Source organism: Lepidothrix coronata, unplaced genomic scaffold, assembly GCF_001604755.1.
Source record: "Lepidothrix coronata isolate B3197 unplaced genomic scaffold, Lepidothrix_coronata-1.0 Scaffold92, whole genome shotgun sequence".
In the NCBI taxonomy this organism is placed as follows: Eukaryota; Metazoa; Chordata; class Aves; order Passeriformes; family Pipridae; genus Lepidothrix; species Lepidothrix coronata.
In genome coordinates, this window is record NW_016690272.1 from 2,642,182 (window position 1) to 2,652,542 (window position 10,361).

Below are 10,361 nucleotides of genomic sequence, written 5' to 3' on the forward strand. Positions count from 1 at the left end.
CATTGGACTGGCTGTTGTGCTCATTGCATCCCTCTGGATCAGGGAGCTGGTATAAGTGTCTCTGGTCAGCATTGGACTGGCTGTTGTGCTCATTGCATCCCTCTGGATCAGGGAGCTGGTGTAAGTGTCTCTGGTTAGTGTTGGGCTGGCTGTGGCGCTCATTAAATCCCCCAGGATCAGGGAGCTGGTAGAAGTATCTTTGGTGAGCACTGGGTTGGCTGTGGCGCTCATTAAATCCCCCAGGATCAGGGAGCTGGTGTAAGTGTCTCTGGAGAGCAGAGCCCAGTCTGTTGTTACCGCAGCAGTGGCATCGTAACTGGTAAAGCTGAGAGCATCATGATCAGGAGAGGGTGTGTCTGAATGGGGCAGTGTGACATTGCTGCTCCCAGACTGGCATTTACTGTAGAGCTCTTGCAGTGAAACAGGTGTTGAAGGTCTGCCCCCATCTTCCTGGGATGTGCAGAAAGTCTCCCCAGCCCTGCAGAGGGGACAAGACGGAATAGTCAAGATCCATAAGAACACTGCAGGCTCCTTAGGCTGCTTGGACTGCAACTGGCAACCTGCTGTCGAAATCAGTCTTTATTTTAGTGAGGACAAACCTAAACCAAAGTTAAGTTGTCTTAATGATAGTCCTGTGTTTGGCAGATGGCTCTCCACGGCACTGGCTGTGGAATTCAGCTGACTGGGGTTCTGGCTTTGTAAGGTGCAGGAATATCTTTTCCCCAGGAGGAAACATCCTTTGGTACAAGGGCTGTGAACCTTATCAAGAGTTCAAGGCAACTTGTCCCAAAGGGTCAGACTGTAATGCCACACTAAGAGGTGAACAATGCAAAGGGATGTAACAGGATCCCCAGGATCCTGAAACCAGCTGGTTTAGGCAGCTGGAGGTGAAATGACGCGGGATGCGCTTTTAGATGACTAAGAGTTCTTTCTTTACTCAGACATTGAAGTTTTGGTAAAGAATGCAACTGCTAAGCCCATCCCGATGACAAACTATCTAATTTTAACACTCTACTTCCCTGCTGTCTCAGAGATTTGATGACAAATCTTCTTGGTGGTCTTTCAAAACCAAGGGAGATCATTTACATGCAAAGCACTTCTTTTAACTACAGCTTATCGTAATTAGTCCATAGAACTGTAGGAGAGCATGAAAACAATAGGTGAGAAATGGTGCTATTTGCAAGGGGTTTTGTTGACTGCCAGTGCTCAGCTTTGGGAATGGCAGCTTTGGGAATGGCTTTGGGAATGGCAGGGTAAAGAGGGAATAATTTGCTAAAGATCTTGCATAGTCTTCCAGTTCCTGCTCCCAGTGCTGGCCCACCAAGCCAGCTTATTTTTTATCTCCAGCTAGAAAGAAAATATTATTCTCACCTTAAAGTAGAATCCACACCTAATAATACTTTATGCTTTGTTCCTGAAGGAGACCTTATTTTGCATTTCTACCTCTTGTGAAAGGGGAGAACACACAGGGAGTTTGAATAACTTAGATGGTAGGGAATGTCTTCTCCCCAGACAACTTACACATTGAAGCTGTTTCTGAGGAGCAATATTTCATCTCCTCGAACTCACTTACTTTTGCAGCACAACTCTCTTGGGCTTGGAGAGCAGCCAGGAGAGCTGGCAGTCACAGAACAGAGGGTTTCCAGAGAGGTTGATGGTGATGCCTTCCGAGGAGTTGGTGTCCCAAGGATTAAAGGAGCTGAGGTTACAGCTGCAAGATGACAAATGCAATAATTAGCAAACGCTAAGTTATCTTCCAAGGACTGAAGTGTGCTCAGTACCCAGGGTGTGTAAGGCACAAAGCAGTATTCCCAGTTCCCTTGGCAGTAGCCAGTTACCAAAATCACCATCCTGCCCTTTCCGTGCTCAGAAGATGCTCTCTTTTGTCTTAGACATAGTGAGGGATGGAATCCAGTGGGATTTTTTGCTTTAAATGGGTTTATTTTCCTTAAACTGGTTCCTAGAGCACAGCCAGTGCTCTAATGTTTGTTCTCTGATGTGCTTGTAACCTGGGCCTATATTATAGAAATCTTGCTCGGTGCTATTTTGATAAGTCACTTTCGGACTTTTGTTTCTCTTTAGTATTTCGGGTGTGTGACCTACCAAGAGCTGTTACCTCTAGAATAAGGACTAAACCATTGCTTTTACTAATTCTAAACAAGGAACTGTGCTAACCTCTCACACTGAAAGTGGGATGGACAGGATTTTTGTCTGCTTCCAAGACGCAGGTTTAATGTGAGGGAGAACAAAAAAGAAACCAACTCACTTCTCAAAGGAGAGATGGCTCAGATGAGGAGCACTGTCAAACATCTCTGTCCTCACAAAACCCAGGGAAGGGGAGTCCTGGCAGTGCAGCTCTTGGAGACCAGGCATGGACTTCACAAAGTCAGTGTCGAGGCTTCTTAACCGTGGCATCTTTGTCAGGTGAAGGGATCTGAGGTCGGGCAAGTCTCTGGTCCACTCTGGTTGAACTGAAGCAGAAAAACATTTACACCTGTTACGTAAACAGAGCGTTCCTGTGGGTTTCTGCCTAGAAAAAGGGGTTGAATTCCTAGATATGAAGTATCTCTGTCGTCCTCTGCAGCTGCTCTCTTTGGGAAAGGAGTAGAGCAAAAATCAATACAGCAGTGCATAAACACCCATGCAGCTGTAATTTTGTAATATGTGTGATTTTTAATATGTAAAACAGGGCAGAGAAAAAGAAGGGAAGATAGAAGGGCAACAAAGCTGGTAAGAGATATGGAGAAGGGCAACAAAGCTGGTAAGAGATATGGAATAGCTTTCTTTTTAGGTGAGATTAAACGAACAAGGATTTCTCTGCTCAGGGAAGTGGTGGAAATTAGAGATGTCTACAAAGCCCTGACCCGGTGCAAGAAAGGCAAATAACTTCTCATTTCTCCTAGCACAGGAAAAACAGCCGAGAGGCATGAAAGTAAAAGAATGAGTCTGGTACAAAAGGTCCTCTCCATCCCATGACTGAATTGAGTAACTCACTGCTCACAGGAGGGATTAGGCAAATTAATGGAGGAAATGTGGTGGTGTATCAGTTAAATGGGAGCTGCAGTGACACCTGTGGCTTGAGGAGCCCCCAGGGCCCTGGCTCTGCCCCAGGCTGAGGGCAGCTGGGCAAGGCATCGAACATCTGTGTGCCTCAGCACCTCAGTTAGAAACTGGGGCTGGTAAGAGGGAAGAAGCTATCCTGTAAACTGCTCAGGGCAGGGATTGTCTCCCTGTGTGGAAGTATTAGGCTGTGGCTGACACAGAAAGCCTCTCTCTGCACTCCCTCACTGCAGAGGTACAAAGCAGAGTAGCTGTGGGGACAAAGAAAGATTTCAGCAGCCTGTCTGGAAAGAGAAATTAATTTCCTCCTCTGTGTCCCAAAACTAATCCCAGGGCTGACAGCAGGATGACTGTCAGTAGCAGACAGTGGAATTAGGATGGAGGGGGGTGACTATGCTGGGACAAACAGCCCTGTCTCGTGGTGTCTGGTCTCTGCCCTTCCCTTGGTCTGTGTGACAGTGCCCTGCACTCTTGGACCAGCTGTTTGCAGCTTGCAGTGTGGGGTGTTCCCCCTCCACCCCGGGCTGGATCAGGATGGGAGCCATCATCCCATCATCCAGCAAGGCTCCTGCTCCCCCGGCCTGACCAAACCCCGTGTTTACAGTGGGAAATCCAGAAACTTACTTTTCTCAAGGAAAGTCCCGCTCAGATCAAGCACATGGATGGAGTTTCCAGGCCTGTCCGTGGCCTCCCTGGGAGCTGTGCTGATGGCAAAAGCAGATTCCCTAATTCCTCTGCTGTCCTCCTGCCCCAGCAGGGTCGCAGAGAGGTTCAACACCTGCAGCTGAGGGGAGCAGGAAAAAGCCAGCGGCTGGATTTCCAGCAGTGGGTTTCCAGCCAAGGACAACCACCTCAGGTTGGGCAGGGCAGAGCTGTGGCAGGATGGCACAGACGACAGCTTGTTAAAGCTCAAGTCCAGCTTGAGGAGGCTGCTGAGGGCTTCAGGTCCCCACGAGACTGCCCAGAGGTGGTTGTGCCTCAGCGAGAGGACGCGCAGCCGCGGCAGGTTCGCGATGTCGGAGCCGTTCACCTCTTCCAAGAGGTTGTTGCTGAGATCCAAGGTCTCCAGAGCCTCCGGAAGGCAGACAGGGAAAGCTGTCAGGCTGCTGTTGGTCAGCTGCAGGGTGATCCAGGTCCTGTTCTTCCGATCCTCACAGGACATGCTGGTGAGATTAACGTTCTCCCAAGGGTCTTCCTGAGCCAGCTGGAAAAAGGTGGTGACATCCCTGGATGCTGCAGGCTCTGCTCTGCTCACCGGGCCAGCCGCTGTGCTCCCCACCAGCAGAGAGAGGACGAGCAAGCCTGGAAACATCCTTCTCCGAAGTGACTTGCAATCAATTTCCAAGATCTGTTTGGGTTTTGTTTCGGGATGGGTGGGAAAACAAAACATCAACGTTAAGAGCCAAATTAAAATCTCTCCAGGCAACTACAAGCACTTTAAAAGTGAAACATTTTTTAAATACTTCCCTTTTACATCCAGAGCAGTGATAAGTGATAATTATTTGCTCTTCCGTAATTAAGCCTAAGTAAACATGAACCCTTGGGGACAGAAGTATCACACACTCGTAGTCTAAGTGTGCCTACAGTTTTTCATGGAGGAAGCAACCAAGCTGTATCCCACACCAGTACCCTCAGTGCAGCAGGTTGTCCTGCTGCAGTGTCCAGTCTGGCCAGCCCAGTGGGAAGTTTTCCAACGGGGTGATGCCCAAGCAACAGGGCAGGTGTGCCCGTGGCAAAGGATTGTTCTCTGTGAGGTCGCCTGTGCAAATAAAGTGTATGGATCCAAGGGCTGGGGAGGGCTGTCAGACTCTAAAGGACAGGAGCCCAAACTGGGCTGAGTTGCAGTGGAGTGGGCAGGTAAAAGTGCGTTTCCTGTGTTAGGAAGGGCTTTCCTTCCCTTAGCAGAAGTTGGGACAGCAAAGCCCCGGGGCTTGTTGGGCTCTGCCAGGGCGGTGCTGCCCGTTCCGAGTGACAGCCACGTGGGGACCCCGCAGGCACTTCGGGGCTCCCGAGCAGCCGGCACTGCTGACAGATTGCACAGCCCAGCTGCTGGGAAAAGGATGTACTGGGAATGCAAATCCTGAACCACATTTCAGTGGAAGCGGTCAGAAACTGAGTGTGCTCCTGGACCAGGGCCCCGAAGGCCTGGGCGCCAAGAAACATTCAGTGTTCCAGTTCCCTCTGTGCTCCCTCCTCCTCCCGCCCCAGCTTTGTCTTTGTCATTTAAAAGAGAACCAAAAAGTCCTAAATGACTTGTGAAAGGCCCCGCAGGTAATCTGTGTCACTGGAGAAAATTAAGCCCAGCCCTAAACTAGTATTTTTCTTACTGAGCTGTCTTTTGCGCTGCCAGGCATCAAAGTGATCATTCCTCATCCAAAAACATATTACGTAGGGAGGTGACCGAAGCCTCACGTAGTATGGAATATCTCAGACTTATTCCAAATTTTAATAGCTACTTGCTGTTCCCTGAATGGTGCCAGGTCTTGCCCGGACTGTTATCCTTTGCTGCCGTCCCATGTTTGAAGGAGGGATAAGCAAAAGAGTATATCCTGGACCACCAAAATAGTGTATTTTGGTTGCCTGCGTCCTTTTTGTCAGACGGAACCGTGACAGAGCCAAGCAGCCTCACGGCTTCCCGGTCACCGGAGCCGCCGGATCCCGTGCTCCGCAGCACATGGCAGGGAGAGGATGGGAGGAATTGGACCGCTGGATTCCAGTCTTGGATTTAATCTTAGTCCCTGCCTCTAAACCGCATCCGCCTGCACGTACCTGTCCCGAAGTCCCGCTGCCTCGTGTCTCCGCTCCGAGCGGCTCCGACTGCCCGGCCTTGGTTTTATACACTTGGGTGACTCAGCCGAGAGCGTGAAATGCCTCTTTTCTGTTCCCAGCCTTCCCTGCTCGCGGCTCTGCCCACAAGCTCAGGCGAGGTTTGTTCCAGGCTCGCTCCCCCGCATCCAGCTCTCCCCTCGCCTAGAGAGGGGGCGGCTCCAGGCAACTTTCCCTGCTCCTTTGGCCCTGGCGGGAGCGGGGTGGGAGGGCTCTTATTTCCCAACGCTCAGGCAGGGCTGCTCCTGTCCGTCTTTGTCTCAGAGGCGGGGGGTAAAGGGAAAAGATCAGTGTCAGTAGTCCCAACTCTCGCGTCTCCCCCTGACAAGGGGGGAGGGAGGGGAATTGTTGTGTCCCTTTGTTGGCAGGTCAGGATGATGTAAAGCTGAGGCTCTGTCTGCTGACACGGGCTTTGGTCTCTCTCTAGGCGCCAATAAAGGGCTTCAAGTGTTTGAATTTCTCTCTAAGACTCTTGCTCCTGGGAGTAAATCCCAGAAATGTTCGTGCAGGACAAATGACTTTTCTAAGGAGGCCCTTAGGGAATGTCAGAAGTGAAACCCTCACCTGCTCCTCCCGCAGAGAGGCCTCTCTGCCGATGGAGAGGGTGGGCAGCATCTCAGCCCGCGTGGGACAGCCTTGGGAGGCCTCTCCCGGTCCCGCTGGGCGAGGGTTGTGTTCCCTGCTCTGCATCTGTGTTCCACATGGCTTGGGAGAATTCTCTTCCCGTTACTTATCTCGTCCTTTGCTGGAAAAGTGGGATTTAAAACGTGAACCATCTTCCACCAAGGGACCTGCCCTGAGCTGGGTCTGTCAGCGTTCCCACAACTCAGGATAATAATTGGGCTGATGGAGAGCAGAGAATAAAGTCAGTATCCCAGACAGGGGTGAATTGATAGAGATCCTTCCAAAGGAAAGCAAAAGGGTGGTCATTCTGTTGCTGCTGTAAGACAATTGATTATTAAAATTTCCAGGGAGAACAGCAGTGAGTGCTTTCCCTTTATCAGGACAACAAAGCAGATCCCTGACGTGCAGGCAGCACAGCCCCACTTTGGTGCTAAAGTGCAGATAAAGGTCTTGCCCCAAAACCTTGAGTCTGCCTGTGCACATGTACTCAGAGCTTATCTATGGACCGTGTGGTTCATTATCTGCGTGGGGAGAGAGCCTTGAAAAACACCAGAACATCCCCAGAGCGAGATAGGGCCTTTCAGTAGGACTCCCTGGAGCCACTGCCCTTCCCTTGGAGAGATGTACATATTGTTCCCCCGTGGGATGGCTCCAGAGCAGGACAAATAGTTTCCTAGATGAGGGGCTAATCCCATATTAACCCTGGTGGGCAGGACTGGGAGCAGGGCAGTGCAGGCCCGGCACGTGCACCACGGCAGGTACCTCCGGGATCTGCACTGCCTGCCGGGGTTCAAAGGGCACGGTGGGGCAGGTTAAAAAAATCTGAAGAATTTGCTATAAGCAGCTCCTGCCTTCCCTGTGGCTTCCCAGACCTGCTGCACTGCTCCTCTCTGGGAAGCTGGAACGCAGGGAGGTGGCCTGGCTTTGCCCTGGGCTATGAGGTGCCGGTGTTGTGTTTGCTGCCTTTGGCTCGGTATTTACACACAACGAATTTTCAGTGGTTATTTTAGGGTTATTGGTTGTCTTATTGCTTTTAACATCTTAAAAAAAAACCTCCAGGAAACCCGGGGAGCCAAGACCTGCCTTAACTTTAATGAGTTCAACCTTACTGGCTTTATTTTGGAGGCAAGCAGACTGTCAGACTGGGAAAGCAGCCTCTTATTTCGGTAGAGGTTTTGTTTGCCCAGGGGCGCTTGATTTCTGAGTGATACAGAGAACCTTGCAAGAGGCAGAGCACCCTCAGAAAACGAGCTTTTGTTACTTTTATTTTCCGGCTTTGTTTCTGCTTTTTGGATGTTCGGTTTTTGCAGCAGGTGTTGTACCTTCCCAGGAAACTCTAATCATCTGGAATATGGTGCTGTATCTCAAGCAGCTGCCCAGGTACTGGTGAAGGTCTCCCAGGGCAGGCAGCAGCCCTCTCTCACCAGTTTCTTTCCGATATCTGGTAGCAGCGGCAGAGATTTCCCCTTTGTGGGCCACTTTGGCCTGTTCTCATGTCACCTTTTATTCTGCTCCGGTTTTTTCTGCTTTTCTAAGAGTTTCAGCGGCAACCTGAGGGCGTGTTTAGTAAAAGCAGGCGTTTCTGTCAGCCTTTTCACACGGGTGATGCATAAGGAGCCGAACCAGACGCCCCCTCCCTGGGGGCGATTCAAGGCTGCACAAAGCCCCTCTGCCCGCAGGAATGCTCGGGCAGAGCCCTGCATTCCTCAGTGACACCAAGATAAGCAGAGCTCCGGGAGAGCAGGAGAAGGCGAGGATGGTACCAGGCTGTAAAGTTTAAGAGGTGAATGTTTCTCGCTGGCCGCGGTCCAAGTGATGGTTAAGAATGAAAATACCTTGAAAAAGTCTGGAGAATGGATTTTAAAGCCAACAAAAGAAATGTTTCGCGGGTCTGTCCACGGAGCAAGCACAAGCAAGACATTTTCTTACAGAGAAGAGGGAGAGAATGCAGGAACAGGATTATTTAGCCTGAGGTTTCAGAAAACTATGGGTGTGTGTCTCTGCTGCAGTAACACACGTTCCGGTGAAATTCCCTGCGGAATTTGGTGTGAGTAAGAGCAAACAGCAGCCCTCTGACATCGGTGGGGTTTTACCCTGATCTGGGTTTAACTAAGCACGATGTACAGGAGAGGGCTGTGGCTGAGCTGAGGTATAAGTTTCCTGAAGGTTTTTGTTTTCATCTAAACAACATTCCCGTCCTGGATTTCATCTCTGTGTTGCACAACTTCGGGGGCAGCCGCCCTTGCGCTGCTTTCGCTCACTCTGGGAAACCTCTCCCACATCTGGCACTGTGGGATGAGTAACTTGGCTCCTGCAGATCCCCGAGCCCGTGGTCTTTAACCCTGGGTGTAAATCAGGTGGGATGAACCACGTCTGATCGGGTCATTGCAGGAATCAGGGAGGATGATGAGCATTAAGGGGAATGTCTGGAGCGTGGCCGGGACGTGCTGGGTGACACAGGGTGGGATGACAGATGACTTGGTGCACCAGGGGTGGGATGACAGATGACTTGGTGCTGTGGCTGGTGCACGTGTCAGACAGAGCAGGCTGGTGCAGCCTCCTCTCAGGTTATCCAGCCTGGAATTACTGAGGTGCAGGATGCCCTGGGTTGTGCCTTCCTGCTCCAACCTCTCCAAGGGCTGCTTGCAGGAAGCAGAGCTACAGTCACATGCAGCACTGAAAGCAGCTGGATAAAACCAGATTTTTGTTCCTCAGTGTTCCTTACCTTTCATGGAAAAGCCTTGCAAGGTGAGTGGAGTGAGGAGAAAAGACAGCTGATGACCTAAAGAAACACAGAGAGAGGACAGCAGCAGGGGATCATTCCTTAAAGCTAAAAGGCAAAGGACAGGGCTGACAGCCAGCCTGGATGAGCTGGCAGAGCCTCCTTGCAGAGCAGCAGTGACACATGGGGTAAGATTGAAGGAGGGGCAGGAAAGAAAATGGAAATATTTGATAGTTTCTCCGAAATCCCAGTCCAGACAGCTTGGATTGCAAGTGGACGTGCTTGTTCAGCACTGAAGGGAGCCACAGACTCTCACAATGAGAATTACGCTCCGATTTCCCCATGGCCCTGCATTCCTGTGTTCAGGTCACGTAGGCAAGGGGCAACTCCAGGACTTCCATATAACAGTTGGGCAACAAGGTCTGCTCTGGGAATGACGAGCAGGGGGCTGTGCTTTCAGAGAGCAATTTGTGCAGGCATGGTCAGGATCCTGCCTGCAAAGCCTAAGTGGAGGCTGAGTGTGGAAGGCAGCTGTCTGTGCAAGAGGTGCTGGCACTAATATGAGCATTCAGCTCTCCCATGGAACCCTTGGGCAGGTCTTAAATATGGCCAGTGTTTGGACTTTGGACAAGGAAAATACTAGGCCTGTGTCAAGCAAGTGAGAAGTGGGTAAGTCCTCTACTGAAGGAAAACTGGATGGTCCCTCAGCCTGTGTAAAATGTGCTGAGGAGAGGGAAGTCAGAGGGCTGGGAAGCAGGCTGTACTCTTTTTGGTTTTTTTTAAATGTAAAGCTATAGTTTGTTTAAACTGGCATGATATGAGAGTGATTCCACTGCAGCCTATTGACAGGGACTGGAGAGAAGCAGAGGATGTGGCCTAACAATCAGGGCTCTCTGGTCCCAGTGATGTTTATAATTACAGTGATTTCTGCAGCATCTCTTGCTGATATGTGCACCTGCCCATTGTTTTCCTTTAGATATGTGAAAACAGTTTCGGTTTGTCCGGCAGTTTCATGAATTCTCCCAGCTTCACTCTGTCCTTCCTTCACTGATCACTGTGTGTTGTAGGGTAGAACCAAATTTCATTCAGCTTGGTGGGTGTGTGTGGCTCCTTCCAGCAGGCAGAGCTG

At 50.5% G+C, this 10,361-nt stretch overlaps 2 protein-coding genes across 2 annotated transcripts in view; one reads left to right on the top strand and one right to left on the bottom strand.

The window, feature by feature from the left end:
• The window catches only part of LRRN4 (leucine rich repeat neuronal 4), an 8,739-nt gene extending 2,720 nt beyond the window's left edge, over positions 1-6,019 (bottom strand). Inside the window, exons 1-5 of the mRNA XM_017821799.1 lie at positions 5,830-6,019; positions 3,685-4,408; positions 2,267-2,471; positions 1,574-1,711; positions 9-478 (exon numbers count right to left, since the gene is read on the bottom strand). Of these exons, the coding sequence (XP_017677288.1) occupies positions 9-478; positions 1,574-1,711; positions 2,267-2,471; positions 3,685-4,372 (1,501 nt within the window). The 5' untranslated portion in view covers positions 4,373-4,408; positions 5,830-6,019. The remainder of the gene's footprint in view (positions 1-8; positions 479-1,573; positions 1,712-2,266; positions 2,472-3,684; positions 4,409-5,829) is intronic.
• Positions 1-10,361, top strand: part of BMP2 (bone morphogenetic protein 2) — a 217,469-nt gene that overhangs the window by 8,998 nt on the left and 198,110 nt on the right. The window lies entirely within an intron of this gene.